This window comes from Enhydra lutris, unplaced genomic scaffold (genome assembly GCF_002288905.1).
Source record: "Enhydra lutris kenyoni isolate GAN:26980312 unplaced genomic scaffold, ASM228890v2 scaffoldscaffold72, whole genome shotgun sequence".
Classification (NCBI taxonomy): domain Eukaryota; kingdom Metazoa; phylum Chordata; class Mammalia; order Carnivora; family Mustelidae; genus Enhydra; species Enhydra lutris.
The window spans coordinates 4122879-4145587 of record NW_019154156.1 but is presented as its reverse complement, the minus strand read 5'-3'; the positions used below and the strand labels follow the sequence as shown (position 1 = coordinate 4145587).

Below are 22709 nucleotides of genomic sequence, written 5' to 3'. Positions count from 1 at the left end.
CTCTTTTCTGTCTTTTCTAGTTTCATTCATTAAAAACATCTTCCGGGAGTGCCTGGGTGGCTCAGTCGGTTAAGCATCTGCCTTCAGCTCAGGTCAGGATCTCTGGGTCCTGGGATTGAGCCCTGTGTTGGGTTCCCTGCTTAGTGGGGAGCCTGCTTCTCCCTCTGCCTCTGCCTCTCCCCCTACTCATGCTCTCTCTCTCTCCTCTCAAATACATAAAAAATCTTTTAAAAAAAGTCTGACAGAGACTATCATGATAACTTTAAATAATATCCTTATATCTCTGTCTTTTGACTTAACAGCTGTAAATAATACCTATATTTCCACACTGAAAAATAAGGAACATAACATATTGCCTTCATTTTGACCTCTTCTTTCCCGACCTATGTTGTGATTATTGCTTAATAGACTATTGAGTTTATGTTGTTATGATTTCTGAAATTTGTATTCTATTTGGAAATATAATGAAATCTTTTAGAGAATGATAAGATTTAAAAATCAGCGATCAGACCTTACCATATTATGATAAGTAAATATTTTTCACTTTATAAGCATTAGAGACAAAGATGGAGTGTAATGGTATTGAGACTTTTCCAAATGGAAGACAATTTCCTAACCATGAACATCTAATGGATCTTCTACATGTGTGTCTTGCTTTATTCTCTTCTTCAGGCTCATATTCATTTTCCAAAGTTTCTCATATTCATGTCGACATTTTCTTGGATTCCTTTCTCTCTTTTTTGTGATTTTTATCATGGGTTTAGAGAAAAAATTCTGAGACTTACATGTTCTGAAATGTTTTTATCCAGGTATCACTTCTGATTTTCAGTTTAGATGGGTATAAACTCCTAGTTTCAAAATTTGTTATCCATTAGCTCCTCAACATATTAGTCTACTGATTCTAGCATACAATATTGACGGTGAGAAGTTTGGTGCCTGTCTCTTTTCTGTAGAAATCCTCTTTTTATTTCTTGGCTATTGGCATTTCTATTAGTTTTGTGGAGCAACCACAACAAATTTCCCAAATGAGGTGGCTTACAAAAATAGAAGTTTATTATTTCACAATTTTGGAGGCTGAAATCAAGCTGTCAGTGCACCATACTCCGAGACCCCATGCCTTCCTCTTCACTTCCGGTGTTTGCTGGCAGCCCTTGACATTCCTTGACTTGAAATTGCGTAAATCCTTTTGCCTTGATCTTCACATGGTGTTCTTCCCTCTGTGTCCCTTTCCTGTGTGTCTCTGTTTCCCTTACCCCCTTCTTATAAGGACAGCGCTTGTATTGGATAAGGGTGGGCCTTAGTTAGGCCTTAGTTAGGCCTTAGTGAGGTCAAGTTAGGATGACTTCATCTTAACTTGAATACATTTGCAAAGACCCTATTTCCAAATACGGTCAAATTCACAGGTATCTATGATTTGGACTTGAATGTATATTTTTGGGTGGCATGACTCAACCCATGATAGCATTGTCAGTTTTTACCAGAATATGGTCAATATGCTTATTTAATCCTGTTTCACACGCAGTGGATCCTTTCAGTTTAAAGACATAACATCTTTCTTCAGATCAAGTAAATTGTCATTTATTATTTTTTTAATAATTTCTTTCCTTCATTGTCTCTGATATTTCTTTCTGTAACTTAGAGGTTTTAGATATTTGACTTCCTGGATGACTCTTTCCATTTCATATTCTCTCTTTTTTACTCCCCTTTTTGATCATTTATGCTTTATGTTCTAGAAGGTACTTTGACTTTCCCAGATTATGAACTTGGTCTTTATTCTTATCTTTTTCTTTTTCAGCCATTTTGAAGTGTTTATTTGTGCAATTATATTTTAATTTCCAAAATTTCTTCCTTTTTCTGAGTTGCTAATTTGGGGGAAGTAGTATCTACCCACATTTTCTGAAGACAAAAATCAGAATTATTTAAATATTTTTGGTTCTTCCCTGAATCATTTCTGATTTCACTGGGGCCAGTTATTCTTAACATTCTTAGTTTGCTCTATGATTCTTGTCATATGCTCACGGTTGTAAAGGTCTGTAATGACTGCATTGGACCCACTCCAGTTTTAAGGGTATGTTTCTCTACTAGCATGCTTGCATAAATGCCAGGTCTGACCCAGACTTCTGGGTGAGGGACTGAATAAATGATACACAGGTATTCCGTGTGTGTGTGTGTGTGTGTGTGTGTGTGTGTACATGTGCGTGTGTGTGTGAAGCAGAAGACCAGCTGAGAATACTGATAATGTTGAAATAGGAGAGCTTTGCTCAGGGCTTAGAGTCTTGTATATTTTTTCTTTGTGCTGCCTCTTCTCTGTCCCCTATTCTACTTATTTGATGAAGATCTCTGGAGTTACTTCAAGCTCTCTGTCAAGTCCTGACACCTTCTTTTGGCATTCTCTCCAGGCAGGTATTTCACTTTCATGAGAGGATCTTTCTGTGATTCCCTAATTTTATACTCTGGATAAATACTGCTGCTGCTAACTGCACTATTTATGCTAGTCGGAGCGGGGAGGACCTTAACTTCCAGCGATGCACATGCTATTCTTTAATGTGTTGCCCAGACAATTCCCTTATCCCCAGTTACCACCCTTGGTGTTGGTTGACTCTGTTCTGAGGAAGACCTGTTCTCTTATCGCTTGTAGAGCAGTGAATGTCCTCCTTCTCTGAGGGACTAATCCTGTCTTCATTCTGCTTGCAAAAATGCCTCAACATTTCTGTTTTCCTTATGGCAAGCATTCTCATTTTTTTCAGTGCTGTGATACAAGTCTGATAAAATATATATTTTAGTGAATTTTAGAAAGAAGGACATGCACAATGTGCTCCTTTCAAATGCAGATTTTTATACTATCAAAGTTTTTATTTCTTCTTTCAGCTGTTTTACTACGTGAAATTTTGTGTGTGCACGTGTGTATGCATTCACACATACACAACAATTATACTAATGAACAGACTGGCAGGATTTTATCACGTGTTTCCTGTCTGCTTTCTTATTTTCCATGGCAGCTGGGAAAGCACAAATTTGCATGGTCATTTTATACTGTTTTCTATATTGATGCTATATGAAGTGCATTTCAGACATTAATCAGCAAGAAATCAAATAAGGTCTTGAATGTTTAATGAGCTCACTTTAATAATTGGTCTTAAGAATTGAAATGCTTTCAGGTTAAAAGCTTTTGTAGTTATAGAAAATAATTTGATGGCAGAGTTTAAAGATTTGATTTTTTTTCTTGTTTTATTGAGATATAATTGATACATAACATTATATTAAGGGCATAACATAATGATTTGATATATGCATATATAACAAAATGATTATCACAATAAATTTAGTTAACATCCATCACCTCACATAGTTACAATTTTTTTCTTGTGAGAACTTTTAATATTTACTATCTCAGCAAATTACAAATAGATAATACAGTATTATTAAGAATAGTCACATACTGTCTATTACATCACAGAAGTTATGTCTTTTTCTTTATTTGTTCTGTTTATAAGATTATTTCATTAATGTGTAGGAACCTGTAGTCAAATTAAGAGAAAAAATATTTTAATTCTCTCTTTTTCAGCAAAGAATCGTGGGATTGCTATTCCGGTGGATTTGGACAGCCAAGTCAATACCCTTTTCCTGAAGAGCCATTCCAATATGGTGCAGAGAGCTGCCATGGGTTGGAGACTATCTGCTCGCTCTGGACCACGCTTTAAGGAAGCTCTTGGAGGGCCTTCTTGGGATTATAGAAATATTATTGAAAAGTTACAGGTACATTAAGAACATGCAGTGGCTTACCAATTTCTAAATTATAATTTTTAACATATATAGTAACACAAGTAGAATATGGTTAAAAATATCAAGTTCTAGTTGGGGACCAGGCTTTACTTTACAATTCCCTATCAATATTACTCTTTTCAAAAGCATGGCTTCCAGGTAAAAGTTGTTATTTTTAGTGAGTATGTATTATTTAATGTGCTTGATAGTATAGTAATGGGTCTTGATATCAAAATAAAACTCAGTAATAAAACTTGGAAAAATAAGTTACCATAAGTTCTCAGGTAATAAATTAAATATTCATAACCCTGCTATAGTTAATCTGTTAGTATTCTTTTATACTCCTTTGGTGAAAATAGTGGAAGCACCATTATTTGCATAGTATTCCAATCCTGTGCTTGGCCTAGATTCTGGGACATCAAGTAAAGAGAGACATTATATTCAATTGCTTAGGCTGCCATCACAAAATACCACAGACTGGGCAATTTAACCAATAGAAATTTATTTTATCACAGTTCTGGAGATAGAAGCCCAAGATCCTTCTCCTTGGCTTGCAGGTGGCTGCCTTGTCACTGTGTCCTTATATGGTCCTTCCTCTGTGCACATACGTGTTTGTATCCTTATTGCCTCTTCTTATAAGGACACCAGTCATATTGGATGAGAGATGCCCATATGGATTCATTTTACCTTAATTATCTCTTTATAGGTCCAATCTATAATTATAGTCACATTCTGAAGTACTTCAACTTATGAGTTTTGTTAGGGAGACACAATTCAAACCATACCAGAAATCTTCCCACCCACATAATTGCAGGTGATTTCATGGAGTGAATTAGGATATGGTTTGAGGAAATTGTTTGGCTTGGAGAATAGTCAAGACATGAACTGGAATAAATATTGTGAGAGGTCACATGTAGGATAATTGGTGGAGGTTCAGAGTTTTAATAGCTGAATGCTATATGAATTAAAAAGACAAGTTAGACTCAGTATGAAGAACTTGAAGGCTATAATTCACTGAAAGTTTGGGTGAAAATGTCATTATAAGTTATTAAACAGATATTGGAGGGGAGTGGGGTGGGAGGTTGGGTGAGCCTGGTGGTGGGTGTTATGGAGGGCACATATTGCATGGAGCACTGGGTGTGGTGCATAAGTGCATAAACAATGAATTCTGGAGCACTGAAAAGAAATAAAATAAAATAAAATGAAAACAGTTATTGGTTTGCAGAAAAGAGTTATCAGGAAGAGACTAGAAGAGGACAAACTAGTTAAGAATCCCTGAATATCGGGGGTGCCTTGGTGGTTCAGTCAGTTAAGCGTCTGACGCCAGATTTCCACTCAGGTCATGATCTCAGGGTTGTGAGATTGAGCCCCATACTGGGCATGGAGCCTGCTTAAGATTCTCTCTCACTCCCTCTGCCCCTCCCTATCTTTTCTCTCAAAAAAAAAAAGGGAGAGAGGAGGAGGAGGAGGGGGAGGGGAAGGTGGAGGTTAAAAGAAGAAGAGGAAGAAGAAGAAAGAAGGAAGGAAGGAAAGAAAGAAAGAAAGAAAGAAAAAAAGCATCACTAACTATCTCAGCCAGGTGGCAGCGTGAATGAATTGAAGAAACAGGGATCATGTCCAATAATGAAGGCAGGGTCAGCAGAACTGCCTTCGGTGGAGAGAGGGAGAAAGATGATTGGAAACTAGGTGTTATTAGTAAGACTTTTTATTATAGAGGTGAAGGAGAGAATACAGTAGAAGGAGGTTGGCTGTGGTCATTGCTACTATGCTGAATCACATTAACAGGCTATTACATGTATTGGAAGTTAAGCCTATATTTGGAGATATTAGTTGGAGCAAGGACAGTGGATGGTGTTGCTAAAAGGGAGAATATAGTGATAGGGAAAACAAAGAGAATCTTATAAGAGGCCAGGTGTGGCAGAATGGCTAAATATGAAAGACAAAAGGCAGGAAGAAGAGGAGTCAGGTTTATGAGAGTGAAAAGAGTAGAATATTTCAGATGAGAGATGGGTAGAAGTGTTAGCCAGCATAGAGAGGGCATGGGTTGGTACACTCATTAAATAAATACGTATTTAGTAAAAACTCAATACCAACTACTGTGTGCTAAAGATAGAGCCATGAGTCCTGTGCTCTAATGGAACAAGGATTCTCACCTCTTAGATGAATGACATAATGTTGGGTAATTAAAACTGCTATGAATAGGGCATCTGGGGGGCCTAGTCATTAAGCGTCTGCCTTCTGCTCAGGTCGTGATCCCAGAGTCCTGGGATCAAGCCATGCATCAGCTCCTCGCTTAGTGGGAAGCCTGCTTCTCCCTCTGCCACTCCCCCTGCTTGTGTTCCCTCTCTTGCTGTGTCTCTCTCTGTCAAATAAATAAATAAAATCTTAAAATAAAACTCAGCTATGAATAAAATAAGGCATGGTAACGACATGGTGAAGACATACTGGGAGAATGATCTTATAGCAGGGAACTCTTCTCTGTTGAGGTGACATTTGATTTGAGACCTGAACAAAGTAGAGGAATAATCTATTCAAAGATTTGAGGACAGAGATTTTGACTGGGAGGAAATAGTAAATGCAAATGTTCGTAGGCAGGAGTGAAGTTGGTGGGTTTGAGGAGCCAAGAAAAGCACATTGGGGTAGGAGTAGAGTGAACAAAGGAGAAGATTATGATATTAGAAGCCAAATCAAGTAGAGACTTGCATGGTAAGGCATTTGGATTTTATTCTAAGTGAGAGGGCCACTCACCAGAGATCTTCAGTAGACGATAAGCATGACTTTACTTTTTAGAAGATCACTGGACTTTGCATGATGAGTAGATTATAGAGTCGAGACATAGAAGCAGTGACTTTCTTGTATTAATTGAGGCAAAAATTGATGGCAGCTTGGCTAATGGGGGTACCGATTGTACTGAAAAGAAGGAGATTAATTTTAGATGTATTTGGTTGTAGGGCCAACAGGACTTGGTAGATGGGTGGATGAGTTGTGGGGTGTTGGAAAGAAGAAGAGAGGATATGATATGATTGACTCATTTGCTAAGAATGGGAGAACTGTAATTAGGAATTCTATGTGTGGGATTTTAAGTTTGAGATGTCTCTTTCGATATCCATGTGGATATGTCAAATAGGCACCTGGATATATGAGTCCAGAGTGTTTTGGAAAGATGTCCAACAGGAAATATAAATTTGGGATGTTCCAGCATATATATGATATTAAAACCATGGACTTGGATGAGATTTCTCACAAGAAAGGACCAGGAGCTACTGGGAGTTGGTGAAGGAAGGTTGGAATATAGGTGGAAAATAGAGAAAGTGTGGTGTCCCAGAAGCCACGAGCAGAAAGGGTTTGACAGAGTAGAAGCAATTGTGTAAAATGCTTCACAGGACAACAAAATAACCACTGGATTAGTTAAGAAAGGTCATGACTGCAAGTAACTAGTACTCAACAGTGACGATTACAAACATTTATTGAGGAATAATAAGTGGCAGGTATGTGTTAGACACTGTTCTGTGTACTTACCTTTAATCCTCACAGCAAACCCATGTGATTGTATCATTATCCTGACTTTTCACATGGGGGAAGTAATGAGTTAGAGAGTTTCATAATTGCCCCATAATCAAAATAAAAGCTAAAGACAGAATTCACATCATAGGAGCCTGCCCATAATTTGTTTAGTAATGAAATGAAGAGAGGTAATCTGAAAAATAGGCACATTTTAGTGACATTTTATTAAATTTAGTCATAAATTTGTTAAGCATATTCTCTTCCCACATTATAGAATATCTGGTTTCCCATTTGTGTTATTGCCTTCCTGGTAGTTTCTTTTAACTGTCATCAGAATTTTCTCAGAAAGCTTATTAGAATAGTTGAAGTAGAAATAATCACTTTTGCTAAAAAGGGAAGGAAGAGTTAAACGAGAGTTCACTACTGAAATCTAGCCGTAAGAAATCAAGAGAGGCGGTACCCCAGCTGTGTTGCCATAGCTGAAAGTAACAATAGCAATTGGCAATCAGTTTTCTGCTGAACAAAATATGTCATAAGTATGAGTGAATAAAATATTGCTCTATGTGAGAATATTTTTTTTGTTCTTTTAACATAGTTATTTTAAAACCCCAAAGGGGATGCTTTAGTCATTAAAGAATGTTTAGTAAATTGTCATTGCCCACACCCATTTTACAAACATGTCAGTGAGAATGCTTTCAGCTGTAATTGACACGATTTTAATGAAAAGTGGCTTAAACAATAAAAAATATGCCATTTCACATAGCAAGGGCTCTTCTTGAGCTGGTTAATTTAGTAGTTCAAGAGAGAGGAGACCTAACACTGTTGGTCTGTTGGCTTTCTGTTAAGGTTGGTCTCCAAGAGTCATATCGGGGCTGCCTCACATTTTGGGTTCACATTCTTAAGCTGTCTTGAGAGCCATAGGTCGTTTCAAGAGTTGGCCCTGCCTCCCTTAACACACATCACTGCCTGCTCAACTGATTTCACCCAATGTTCTATTAGCAAGAACAGTGTCACATCATCATGTCTAGACTAAGCCCTGTCAGAGGAACTGGAATGACCATGACTGACATAAACTAATCCACCGTGATCCTAAGCTGAGGGGGCTCATTTCCCTGACAATGTTGCTGCCTAATTGAGAAACAATGTAGGGGTCCTATTAGCAAGGAAAAGGATGAAGTAAGGCTGTTGGGTAGGGGCCCAATAATATCTATCAAAAAGATATAATTTGAAATAGTATTAAATGTCATCAAACCCTTGTGAAGTGCTGATACTGCTTCAAAGGATATGTCAAGGAGTTGGCCCCATGGGAAGATAAGGTTGGTTCCAGATGACCAGAAATACATATGGACTCTTTATTTAAGCTGTTCCTCAAACATACCCCAATTTATTCTAATTTGCTGAATACCTGTCCTGTGTCCATTAAAATCCTAGATACTGGTAACAGTGGCTTTACTAACTTTACTAACTTTTCACCTTGTATATATATCCTTGAAAATCATATGCCTACCCACCTGTCTCTTACCTTGTAAGTAAAAAAGGTGACCCAAGCAGTATTCATGCAGAATACTTAAAGTCCAGACATTTGATGCCACGGGAAGGTAGGGCACATCTCTGAAATTCCCACGTCATGTTTCTGGTTAGTATTCTCAGGCTCGTCATATCTTCACATGATGAAATCTGAGTTAGGTCTTCATGTGTGTTCTCTTGTGCTTTATTCCTTAGGATGTAGTGGCCTCGTTGGAGCAACAGTTCAGCCCAATGATGCAAGCTGAATTCTCTGTGTTGGTTGATGTGTTGTACAGTCCGGAACTACTGTTTCCCGAGGGGAGTGATGCAAGAATAAGATGTGGTGCCTTCATGTCCAAGTAAGTGGCTTCAATCTGAGATTCTGCTAGCGTTCTCAAGCCAAGATGGTCTCTAACACAGCTCTGCTTTTTTACTCTGCTGCTACATGACAGTCCACAGACTATGTGAAAGATCTAAAGTCTGTGTTAATATATACTTTCAGAATTATTAATTTGGTTCAATATCAATTTTATTTTGGTGAAAGTCAAGTAAACTAAAGTTTGCTGAAAATAAAATGTCATTACTGGGCACAAAATATCAAATGAAATAATATTTTGCTTCTAAGTCCTCTCTGTCCTCTCTAATCCCACACACACTGTGAGGTGTGGCCTTCAGAAAGGTTCCTGTTTAAAGTCACTTATTTTCATAAATTTAGAGGAAGGAAGGGGAAACTAGCATTTATTGAGGTCTTGCTGTGTGTGTTATTGTCCTCTGTGTGCTTGCCTCTTGTATCTGTCTACACAAACACTGAGAGACTGAGGACTCAGCCTCCTTTTAGCAGTGGGCAAGGCTGAGGTGTGCTTTAGGTGAAGAGCCATGACGTCTCCCTCTGCCGTGCTCACCCAGGGCCTCTCATTGGGCCTCTCCTCTACTCATTTCTCTCAGCATTTTTATGTTATTGTCAGATCTAGTACAACGGATGTGTTTATCCTAGAAAATTTCCATTTATTTCCATGTTAATGGTAAATGAGCAATTCTCAAGGAAGAGCTGCAGGTTGTGAGACAAAGTGTAACCAGCTCCTCAAAAAAAAAAGATGTGTCTTAATGTTGAGGGCACTCATTGAGTGATTCATTCAAGATGGCCAGTCAGAGGTATGTGGTTTTCTTGGATGGGGAGTTGGAGGAGGTTGCCAACCCCCTTGACCATATCTATCACACCTAATTCCTGTGTGGTTGAGGATATTGCTGAAACCCCCTCCATTGACTGTGATGCACTTGAGGCAAAAATGGAATGACTGGAAGACACAGGAAGTGTGTTCCTTCCTTTTACCAGTTAAAGCTGGGATTTGTGGAGAGAAAACAAGATACGGGATGAGAAGAACTGACTGCAGGAATCATTTTGAAGAATAGGCAAGGTTTCTGTACTACGGCCAGAATTGTGGATTCTTGGCTCTAGACCCCCTATGTCTTATGGGGACTAGGAAGACTGTGTTCATCTGGATACTTGCCAGTCTTATAATAAGAATTTTTAAGTGAAGAGGTCTATTGTATCTGTAAAACTGATGACCATGGAAGCCATTAGAAAAAAAATTAATTAGACTTATTCACTAGTATCATTATGAAAGTAAAGCCTTTGAGAAATACCCTTTACCTCCTATGAATATATATCAACTAATAGAATATGAATTAAAAAGCGGATAGTAAATGAGAATTATAAGTCCAGGAAATTAAAATGATACTATAGATATATCCCAGAAAACTGACAGTCTAGGACAGGGGCTGGCAAATTTACCCCATCAGAGTAAATTGGTCCTTTTGATCATTTTTGCAAATAAGGTTTTATTGAAACAGAGGTACACATGTTCATTCACTTGTTCTCTGTGGCTATTATAGGATTGTCACCTAGTTGCCACAGAGATTGTGTGGCCCACAAAACCTAAAATGTCTGTTCTTTGGCTCTGTAGAAAAAAAGTTTGCTGCCTCAGTGTCAAGAATGAGGCTGTCAATACGGTAGTTACTAGCTACACATAGCTATTTAAATTAAAATTTAAATTAATAAAAATACAAAGAAAATATTCAGTTCCCATCACATTTGCCACATTTTAAGTGCTTAATAGGCGTAGATGGCTAGCAGCCAACAAATTTGATAACACAGAGAATGTCTCAATTATTGCAGAAAAAGTTATGTTGACGGCACCAGTCGAGATCTTAAAGATGCCAATCTATGAAAAGATGACATGAAGTAACTCAAAATGCCAAGAAAATATTGGCCTGGGCTGAACATGTGCTAAAAGCAAATCTGTTGCAACACCAGGCACCTAAAAGGAGAGAAACAGAGCAATATAATCGTGGGAATATATTACAGATAGGACACTCAGATGGAAAAAAAGATGTCACATAATTTAGTGGTTAGAGAAGAGATTTTTGTGCTATTATGATTGTAGTATGGCCAGCGGCTCAGGAATGTCTGTTTTCTGCTCCAGCGCTTATCCTGCTCTTTCCCTAACTCTGTGAAGATCCAAGGGTTTTATTTGCAGGGATATCTAATAAAATTAGAATCCAGCTTTATTAATAGCTATGCAAGGGTCCCTGGATTACTGTGCAGAGCTCTCTGGTAAAGCTCAGCTAGAGAAGAGAGCGTAGATCCAAGGCCTTTGTGGGGCCTCCGACTTCTTCAGATGAATTTAATTCTTGGAACTTGTCGACTCAGATGGGTCTGCTGGAGAATGTGGTGGGTAGATCCCAGGAAAGATCCCCAATTCCCATATCTACTTTGTCAAATAAATTGAGAGAAGAGGGGCACCTGGGTGGCTCTGTCGTTAAGCGTCTGCCTTCGGCTCAGGTCATGACCCGGGGTCCAGGGATCTAGTTCCACATCAGGCTCTCTGCTCGGTGGGGAGCCTGTTTCTCCCTCCCCCACTCCCCCTGCTTGTGTTCCTTCTCTCTCTGTCTCTCTCTTTCTCTCTGTCAAATAAATAAATAAGATCTTTAAAAAAATTGAGAGAGAAGAGAATAAAGAGCATGTAAGTCAGTGTGGGTGTTAACATTTAAGGCATCTGGTTACAATCTATTCAAATTAACACTTACTCGTCCTTTATGAAGGATAATCTCAGAGTTTATCAGACTGTGGGATGTGACTCATTTATGGATTTAAAAATTAATTTAGGGAGCAGAGGCAACCATTAAAAATGAATTAAAAATATAAAATATCAGAGTGCATCTCATATAGTAAAAGTAACTTTTATGTTAATTTAATACATGATACACATGTATTTATATGGTACATTGTTTCATGAAACTTATTTTTTCCTTTGATCATGGAAAGCAATGTTAGAAGGTCACAGATTTTACTCAACCAGACATTATGTAACAGATGAATACCTTGTATAAATCCCTAGAAAATGATATTCACCTTTATGCTTGATATTTTCAAATGGTTGGTGAATAAAGTATTTATCTAAAGAAAAGTTAGAGAAAATTAAAACAGCCTTAGAGGAAAAAAAAATCAAATGAAATTTACGGTGCCCACCAAAACTATGTCCATGAATTTGAGGACGATCCCACAAAAGAAAAGATGAAATAGCAAAAGTGTTAGGACGGCAGGTGTTTTCCTTGCAAGGAGGACTCTAGAATTATTCTGCCTGCTGGACCTGATCCCATGTCTGAAAGGAAATCACTGTTCTTTCACTGTGTGCCTCCCCTTCCGCATGGCATGGGTATCGTTTAAAACTATCACTGTCCATCTGCTCACCCTGTCCATCAATGTCAGATGTCTCCTTCCTCCTCTTTTTCCACTTCCAATTTGTCATTACTTACCACGTCCTGGATATTTTATTTCTATATTACTTCTTGTACAATTACCCCATCACATGCCCTGTTCATCCTTTGCCCTGTTCTTAACTTTTCCACATGTAGACAGGGTCATTCAGGTCCCTTAAAACAGAAGTCTCCTATTTTCTATGGAGTAAATTCCAGACTCTTTAGCATCATATTTCCTATTACTTCTTTTCAGATTGCTTCTCTTATCCTCTCTTGTTTCCTGTGTTCATGTGTCAGCTAGAGTTGGAGTACTTATTATTTCCTGGACAGGAAGGTCAGCTTTCTGCCTCTGCCCACTGTTCACATCATTCCCTTTGGAAGGATACCTTCTCTCTCCACCTTTTCCTGCTTGGTGAAATCTTCATCATTAACAGTTATCTCTTTGCTGGAACCTCTTATGAGCCCTAGGAAACTTCCTTCAAGAATGTAGTAGCTTCTTTATGTAGTTTACGGCATTTGCCGTTACCTGTGTTGTAACACTTATCATATCACATAAGATATGGCTGAGTCAGGACTCTCTTCACAGTAATTCTGAGACTCAGGAGATTAGTAAATGGGTCATGTCACCACAGAGTGGTGCTTCACAAGCTTGGCTTTGTGGTCGGTGGACTTGGGTCTATTTCCAGATCCCACCACTTAATGACTGTGTTACTACAGGCAAGTTGCTTTATCTCTCAGGACCTCTGTTTTCTCACGAATCTAATAATAGAACCTGTGGCACTGGCTTGTTGTGAGGATGAATTGAGAGAGTCCATGGGAAGTCCTAGTACTTCATCTTGACCCCTGATAAACAGTGACTAGTCATTATCTAGTGAAAGCTCACTTTTCCTCGGGGTTATGTCCCATGGTACTCCTGTCACGTCACTGAAATGGGACCATTCCATTATGTTCGACATTCTTCTGTTTTTCTAGGAAGATGTGTCTCACAGGGTCATTGTGAGAACCAGCTTTTTCAGAGTTACATATGATAAGCTATGCATTCTGGTTATACACATTTTACTTGATTTTGAGTTCTTGAGGATGGTATATAACTATGGTCCTCAAACTTTTCTCCTGACAGAACACCAGTGCAAAGATTACCACTATAAAATTAGAATTTCTGCCCACATTATAGTAAAAATAGTACATGGATAGACTGTCTCGATGTTACTTTGTTGTGGTTTTTTTCTTCTAATCACAAACTGCCTATTTCTCTAAGCCCTAGTGGGGAAAAATACAACATCATTATTATTAACAGAAACTGGAAAGCAACCCCTTATGATAAGGTTGCAGTGTTTTAGACTGCTACTGAGCCCATATAATTAAGGTAATATAGTCTCTAGAAAATAATGTAGTATAACATAATATAATAAAAGGTGATATGCTGCAAATATTGGTATTTCTCTACTAGCAAAGTTGTTTTAGTTGATATGATGGGATTAAAGATAATCAGTGTCTCATTGTCTTTTAGAGTATTATATCCCATTAAAAGTCTGCTACTTGAATAAATGTAAAAACACTGAGATATACTGCCTGTTGAGCAAAGGGTGCTTTATAATACAAAGTCTGGGAGCTAAAGTGTGATTTTCAGTTTTGAAAATAGGTATCATGTTTACTTCATATTCTCAAATAATAGCATGACTTTTTCCCCTCTAGTTCATGATGTTAGTATACAGCCTGAAGAGAAAGCACTGTTGTACTTAAGATGTAATATTCTGCTTTAAGGTTGATTAATCATACAAAGAAACTAATGGAGAAAGAAGAAAAGCTGTGCATTAAAATTCTTCAGACTTTACGAGAAATGCTAGAGAAGAAAGACAGCTTTGTGGAAGAGGTATATTTTTAAAAATTTTTAGTATTTGAAAATAAAGTGGAATTTCTAGTATACCGTAACCGATGGATTACATGGGCTATGAGATGATTGCTTATATTACATACTGATGGCATGTGTACTTAGATGAATTAGATAATTTGTATGATACTCATCTTTCAGCTCTGCTTTGAATTGAGAAAAAACTGAGATCAGAATGGCCCAAGTATTTGGCTCACTTGTTTTATTATATTCTATCTTGAATATGTGTATTTTTCTCATACAGATCAAATGACTTTTTTTTTTTACAATGAATAACCGAGATTCATTATTAAAATTCTGTATAAAGTTGTGCTACATATTAAAATGGTCTATGCATTTGTGCATATGTTGATCTTTTATTGTAAATATATGTCCCTTTCGTTTTCTGTAATATAATGCCACATATTATAAAATGTTACTATTTTTTGTAGGCGGAATAGTAAGTTTCTATTCTTACCTATATTAATTTAAGTATTGCACAAATGATTTTCAGGGAATATAACTTATAGATAATAATTGTCATGCTGTTATTAAAAATGACAGCTCAGGTGCTCATTAAGAGATAGCTGGCAGCATGTCTAATACCCAAGGTGATACACTTAAATATAAAATAGAAATCTAGTGAGGTGGGGTTTTTTTTTGTTTGTTTTTTAGCTAGCTACCTATACTTATATGTTAGGTATCAAATGAAATTTGTACCATGTTCCTTAATAACTTTTTGATCTGATTCTGTAAGTACTAATCATCTGATATGTTTAAAATTAGAAGAATTTTATTTATTAATTTATGCATATGCTATCTAATTCCAAAAAGATCATAATGGTAGGTTGTTTTTTTTTTTTTTTTTAACTTTATTCTTGTGGAAAAGAAATGCAAAGGGATCTTGGATATTAATAGAAAGGGGCATAACTTCAAAATACTCCATATGAATCAGACGCTTGCTTTATAATCAAAATGACTTTTGCTTTGCATTAGTTCTCTTCATCATTTAAGCTATTTTTGGGAAACAAATTACAGAAATAAAGGTGGTCAGTGCAATTTTGGCAAATGCTTCTATGACATAGGACTCAAGAAAAATGCTTCTAAGCCTAAGTATTTGGTATGCTTGTAAAAAATGGTCAATTTCAGACTTTTTTGTTGTCTTTCTCTGAGTTCCTTAAAATACTGCTATAGATGGTTTGATTTTGATTCAAGTACTAGATCCTAAAGTAGAAAAATGGGATCAATATAAATTTTGACAGAAGAGTGAAGTTTATAATAATAGTAACTTGTACTTAACAAGAGATACATAAGAGTTCCGATTTTATGTAATGGATTATTATAGAAACACTCTAAAGAAAATAAGAAAGAAATAAAGTAAGATCTTACTTGGACTAGTCAAGAGTATTAAAGTGTATCTCCCAGACCACCCTAGAATCAATCATGCTGGCACCTGTTTCTCCTTTCCATTCCCGCTGCTATCACAAATTCAGACTTTATAGTTTCTTGCTTAGAAAACTCCCGTGGTCCACCGCTCCAAGACAGAGCATGAAAGGAGGCAGAGCTGCAGTTTTCAAAAGTCCAAGAGGCACCATTCTCATATGATATGATGTGAATGGCACCCCCAGGACATAGCCCTTAGGGGAAGACTTAAGATGAGAAGGGCTAGTTGTGGTTATTCACTCAGTCATTTAACACATATACTGTGAACAGTGTTAAATACTGGTATTGTGCCTGGGCACCGGGGGTAAGGAGAGGAATGACACAGCTTGCCGGAGGCCACTGTGGGGTACCATTCATATGCTAGTGGACTCATGGAATATAGTCTGCAGAGATAATAAGAGTCTTTCAGAAACTCTCAGGGGCTCTGCACTGCCTTGGTGTTCCAGACCCTTCATTATGTCCCCAGTGCTTTTTACCCCCACCCTTCCTCATCCATTAGCCACCAGAAATCTGTGTTGTTGTATGCTTGAAATGTGCCTCAGGCTTATCCTGCACCAAATCTTGCTACATTTGGAATCACGTATTGTTAAAATCCAAACAAATCTCAATAACCCCTAGTGTCATCTTTGTGAAGGAGCTCTAATGGGTAGTACTTACCACTTGTTCCAGCCAGTGGTGCTTACTTTCTCAATAGAATTAGGAAATACTTTGTGCCTCTCTTTTATGATGCTTCAGGCCATTTCTGAATATTTTGTCCAAGCATTCATAAAGAATGTCATTGAGACCCAGAGATGGTATGTGATTTGCCTGAGGTCCCACAGCAAATGCCAGACCAGGACTTTACTTAGCTCAGTTATTCATGTCAGTGGGAGGGGAAGTGGGGAGTGAAATGATTCATCGGTCTGGGTGAAATGGCACTGGGTAACAGATTCAGAAACTGGTTAAAGATACTCTGCAGGTCTTTGTGTGCTCTCAGAACAAAACCCTGATTACCAGTAGCAGGATTATAGGGGTCTGTGTGTTCACGATTGTGTTAGTTTTCCATTTACCAAAAATTTCGTGGTTTAAAACCACACCAATTCATTATCTTACAGTTTGGAGGTCAAAAACCTAAAATCAGGGTATCAGCAGGGGTAGGTTCTATCTGGAGACTCTAAGGGAGACTTTCTTTCTTTGCCTTTTCTAGTTTCTAGAGGCTTCCTTCATTACTTGGCTTGTGACTTGGTTCTCCGTCGTCAAAGCCAGCAGCATAGCATCTATCAAACTCCTCCCCATTCACGCTCATGCACACATGTGCACATACACACACACACTCCATTATCACCTCTCCTCTCACTCTGACCCTTCTGCCTCCTCTTGTGATTACACTTATATTGGACTCACTGAGATAATCCCATCTCTTCTCCCTGTCTAAAGATGCTTCCTCATACCTGTGAAGTCCTTTTGGCAATGGGAAGTCACATACTCACTGATTCTGGTAGTTACGGCATAGACATAGTTGGGGTAGGCCAGCGTTCACTATATCACAGTGATTCTTTTACTGACGGTGAGAGATGACGTGTGGTATGTAGATGGAGAGTTTATTTGTGGCTGGTTAAAATTGCTCTGTAGGACAGTTTAAACGTGAATGAATGTAACAAAATAAATCTCCACAGTTGTAATGTGGAGACACTCAGAATGGCAGTAAGTCACAGAGGGTATCTAACATCTGGTTGTCTAATTTTGGATTTCTACCATCAACTGGTTTTCTACTGTTTGTGCTCGAAGCATTTCTAACATTTCTCTCAGAAGTAAATCAAAACAGAGAATTCACACCAGGTACCAGGGTTTGTCCGTACTCGCTATCCTAATACACGTTTCCCCTGCTATCCCAAAGTGGATTATTCCTATAAAACCTTTGATAAGCTAAAATGGTATAGAGCAAATTAAGTGAAGACCATTAATTTATATGGAAAATTTTTATGCATTCCTAGACCTAAGGTGTAACTTCTCAGGCTTTTCTGATACTTTGGGACACCTCTTGCTAGCAAATGCACAGAATAAATTGAAACAAAGCACAGGTGCTCACAGACACAGTTCAAAGCTCTTGAGGGCTTGATGCTAAGATGCTGAGTGTAGTTCTGGCGAAGGAGCTTGGAGGCGCCACTCTCACCACTTGGGGTGCTCGCTAACTCCATCAAGGCTCTGTGGCGAAATGAATGCTGAGCCCTGTTTTAGCTCTTGGCCTTTTTTTTTAAAGTGAAAATCTGGGGCACCTGGGTGGTTCAGTGGGTTAAAGCCTCTGCTTTTGGCTCAGGTCATGATCCCAGGACCCTGGGATCGAGCCCCGCATTGGGCTCTCTGCTCAGCAGGGAGCCTGCTTCCTCCTTCTCTCTTTGCCTGCTTCTCTGCCTACTTGTGATCTCTGTCTGTCAAATAAATAAATAAAATCTTAAAAAAAAAAAAAAGTGAAAATCTTCCCCAGATTTCTTTCAGTGAGCAGAAACAGGTACAAATGTAGGTCTTTTGCAAAAGTGAAGCAGTGTAATGTGAACTTTTAAGAAGCATCAGGATACGATTCAGACTCCACCTACTTAAATTTACAACCTTAAAATATTGCCATTTACATTTATCTTCCTTGGCTTCCAATATCAGAAGTAGTGGATGTGTGTGTAGCTAGTAAAATAAAAAAAAGATAGAGCAATGAAGCATAAATTTGCTTCATGGTTAAACCAGATGCCTTTTGAAACAATTTCTAACTTTAAGATCCCAGTTTTCTGATTTTGTTTGCCTTAAATAAAATCATCATGTAAATACATCTTAGCTGGTATTTAGTCAATTATTTTAAAAAACATTTAAAATTTATAGTACTCAGATGGCAATTCCTAGATGAATTTTACTTCATATTCTAACTTGTTTCATGTTTCTCAGTTTGTTCCAAAAGTTTGAGATATAAGATATGGATGGGCAATATTTTGAAGGGTCTTAATGGAATAATATGAGTAGAAGTGAATGTAATTTTCTGTTATGTGTGTCTGTGTGTGAGTCACCTATTGTCGTATATGTACTATATGTCATACTGTAAGTTATAGTACTTAATTTTATTGAAGGATAAAACATGAAAGATGTATATAGAAAGTCTTAAAGGGAAAAATTACCAGAGGTTGTTTTTTTTTTGTTTGTTTGTTTGTTTTTTTAATGCCAAGGAAAAACATGGGGAGATGGAGAGAAGGGAGTTGGGGGAGATTGGAGGGGGAGACAAACCATGAGAGACTGTGGACTTTGAAAAACGGTCTGAGGGTTTTGGAGGGGCGGGGGGGTGGGAGGTTGGGTGAGCCTGGTGGTGGGTATTAAGGAGGGCATGTATTACATGGAGCACTGGGTGTGGTACATAAACAATGAATTCTGGAACACTGAAAAGAAATTTAAAAAATAAATAGAAATTTTTTTAAAAATTAAAAATGCCATATAAGGATATGTATGTTGACAATTTGGGTAGGGGGGGAAGAGAAGAAATGTTTGTCAGTGGCTTTAGTGGGGGCACTTGGGTGGTTCAGTCAGTTCAGTGTCTACCTTTGGGTCAGGTCATGATCCTGGGGTCCTGGGATCCAGTCATGCATCTGACTCCCTGCTTGGTGGGGAGTCTGCTTCTCCCCCTTCGTCTGCCCCTCCCCCCTGCTCATGTAATCTCTCTCCCTCTCTCTCTTTCTGAAACAGATAAATAAAACATTTTTAAAAAATAAATAAAATGGCTTTAGGGAAGTATGATTTCAAATGTTCTCTATCCTGAAAGCCTTTTTGTCCCACTCTTATTTCTATGACCTCTCTACCATGGAAAAGAAATACCTGAGAGGATATTTGTGCTGTTGGACAGGGCAGTGTGACTGTAGCACCACACCATTGTTTTGTGTCTTTAACGACATTTCAGGTCCAGATCTGAGCAAGGGTTTACCTGAGGTGGTAAGAGGCACAAGCTATGGGAGTTGCATAGAGATGGTCTGATGAGGGGGGGCAGGGAACAAGAAGGACTGTGTTCAGAGGATTGGTTTGGTTTTAAGGATTTTTTCCCCCTTCATCTTATACTCTTTAGTATATTGTCCATTAAGATTTATCAAGCATTACAAATTATTCCTCTCATAAAAAGGGAGAACTGTATATAAATCATAAATACAGATGTCTATAAGCTCTTATCCTAAATATATAACATTTGTAGCTTCTATACTTTAGAACTGGAAAAGATAGCGAGTACCGAAAATATTTACTGATAGCCTATGGAACTGGTAATTTAAAGGTGCTTTCCTTATGCTGTAGTTAAAGACCCTATTTACTTATTAAGTAAATTAAGACCCTGTCCCTCATGTGTAGTTAAAGACCCTATTTACAAAGCCAGCCATAATTTCCCCTGAGAATATGTTGCTCTCTACTCATAAGTTCCACTGACATACAAGTGATCTATAGGACAACAAAGATACTTTTGTCAAATTCAGTATTTTTAAAAAATGTTCAGGTTACAGTGCTATATATCCTTGAAATAAATAGAAACTGCCTCTGTAATAGGCATGGAGTGATTTAACACACTGATTTTTGTGAAATGGTAACAGGTAGTATTTATCAGGAGCTGACTATATATCAGATACTATCCCTGATCCTTTTTATGTATTGTCTTATTTTCATCTTCAAGCCCATGTTAGGGGAGGCATGATTACCTCCCTTTGACCAGTGAGGAAACAGGTATAGAGCTGAAGATCACACGTCTGACAGGTGGAAGAGGGCTGGTATTCCAGTCCAAACATTTTGGCTCTTGAGCTCACACTCTTAATGAGCATATTAGAGCCAAACAGGATACATGACTGGTAATCATAACCTTTTATTTGCTCTGATATTCAGCTAAATCAAATGAGGAGTTCTTTGATTTTATTCTTAATAAAATTTGCATACATATGTACTGGGAAGCGTAAAGCAGTTATTCAGTGGGCTACTAAGGAAAAAGGCTTGAGATTTTATACTGTTGATTGGCAACAGTATAAAACAATAGTTGTGGGATTTTTCAGGCTTATTGTTACAGACCTATTGCTCAATATCAGAGCTCTCCACATCCTACCCTGTGATCATAGTCTGAGCTGTTGGGACCCTGCATATTAGATTTAAAAGTTCTAAATAATACTTTATAAAATGACCATCGTAGGCATCCTTGCGAAAATGTGGCATTCAACAAACAGCACAGCATCTAATTGAGAGCTGTGATCTTTACAAATGCCCAAGTGGGGTGGGTGGTATTTACACATTGAACAATGATGGCAGATAGTGGCTTCTTGATTCCAAAGTTGATATCTGGAGTGATATGGAATAAAGGTCTTTAAGAAATGATGCCTTCAGTTATTTTTAAGCTATCTTCCATCATTTTTTTAAACTTTAAATTTTTACTGTCAGCTGAGTTAACAAGAATTTATTCTTTTCCTTAGCACGGGGGGGGGGGGGAAGTCATCGTAACTAATATTTTATTTCTGATTTTGAGGAGCAGCAAAAAAGAATATACTGGAATTATACCAAGGAATTTACCTCCTACATCAAATATGTAGACCTGTCATTCTCAGCAGTAATCACATTGTCGCAAATTTGTAAATTGTATCAAGTTCCTTGTGTGGTAAGAGTCTGTGCAGAATCATTCACCTTCTATGCATAGACTCATCTCTCTTTCTAGCAGGGAAATAAACAAATTTAAGTAGAATTGCTATACAGAGTGCACAGAAGCTTAGGAAATGGATAATAACTATTTTGCTAAGAGAAAATAAATTTCAGTTTTTAGTATCAGCTGCATTTTGTAGACTTTCTTATTAAATATACTTTAGAAGTGAGTGAAATCTTTTTTTTTTTGCAGTGTTCTAATGCTATTTTAAACTAGGTACAATAAGTGATGTTGCAAACATGTTGTGCTATCTTTTTTTTTATGTTGTGCTATCTTAATCATTTTATATATTGTGTGTATGTGTTGTTTAAATTTAGGTAACTAAATGGTTGAAAATATGAAAATATGAAAATATGTTGATGTCGCCTTATAATGAAAGATCTGTTTTAGAAATATAATAAATAGACTCTTTAACTTGGGAATCTTTGTTTTATATTTTCATCTAGGCAAAAAGACTGTGATCATTAAGGTGGGCATAAAAAGCATAAATTTTTAGAAATTTTACTTCTTTTAATTGCTGAGCTGGCTGGTCACTTGTTAAGCCATAAAATTACCAGATTATAATCATTGTAATCTCATTATTGCAACAATTTACAAAATTATTTATTACACCTTGCCTTTACTTTTCCATTTAAAAATCCGGCATGGTAACATCATTGCTTCAGTGGTTTTTGAGATACTCTGTGATTATGTAGAGATCATTGACTAGAAAGATCATCATGAAAACATTGGTACTCAAAATTAGTCAACCACTCATTGCTGCTAGTAAGTGTAAGACATTTAATAGTTAATGATTGTAGGCAAATAATGGTATTGTGATTGAAGAAAAAGAACAACAAGAAAAATGCATGGGAATGAATATATTATGAAATTATGATATTAGTTCTTTCTACCTAAATCTAAGTTAAACCCCTGTTAGGAAGCATTTCATGATTATTTTCTTTTAATTTCATGTTTTTCTAGTTTATAAGCCTTTCAGCACTTATAAAAATCGTATCTGTCTTACTAGCATAGAAATTTTTAAAATTATTTTTATTAACATATAATGTATTATTTGCCCCAGGGGTACAGGTCTGTGAAATCATCAGGCTTACACATTTCACAGCACTCACTTTGGCACATACCCTCCCCAATGTCTATCACCCAGCCACCCCCCCCCCCCCCAGCAGCCCTCAGTTTGTTTCCTGAGATTAAGAGTCT

General features: G+C 37.5%; 1 protein-coding gene across 3 annotated transcripts in view; it reads left to right on the top strand.

The window, feature by feature from the left end:
- The window catches only part of LOC111159979 (inositol 1,4,5-trisphosphate receptor type 2), a 490010-nt gene that overhangs the window by 261604 nt on the left and 205697 nt on the right, over positions 1 to 22709 (top strand). For all 3 annotated transcript variants that reach the window (XM_022522705.1, XM_022522706.1, XM_022522707.1), the window contains exons 35-37: positions 3566 to 3756; positions 8989 to 9131; positions 14296 to 14404. In XM_022522705.1, the coding sequence (XP_022378413.1) occupies positions 3566 to 3756; positions 8989 to 9131; positions 14296 to 14404 (443 nt within the window). The remainder of the gene's footprint in view (positions 1 to 3565; positions 3757 to 8988; positions 9132 to 14295; positions 14405 to 22709) is intronic.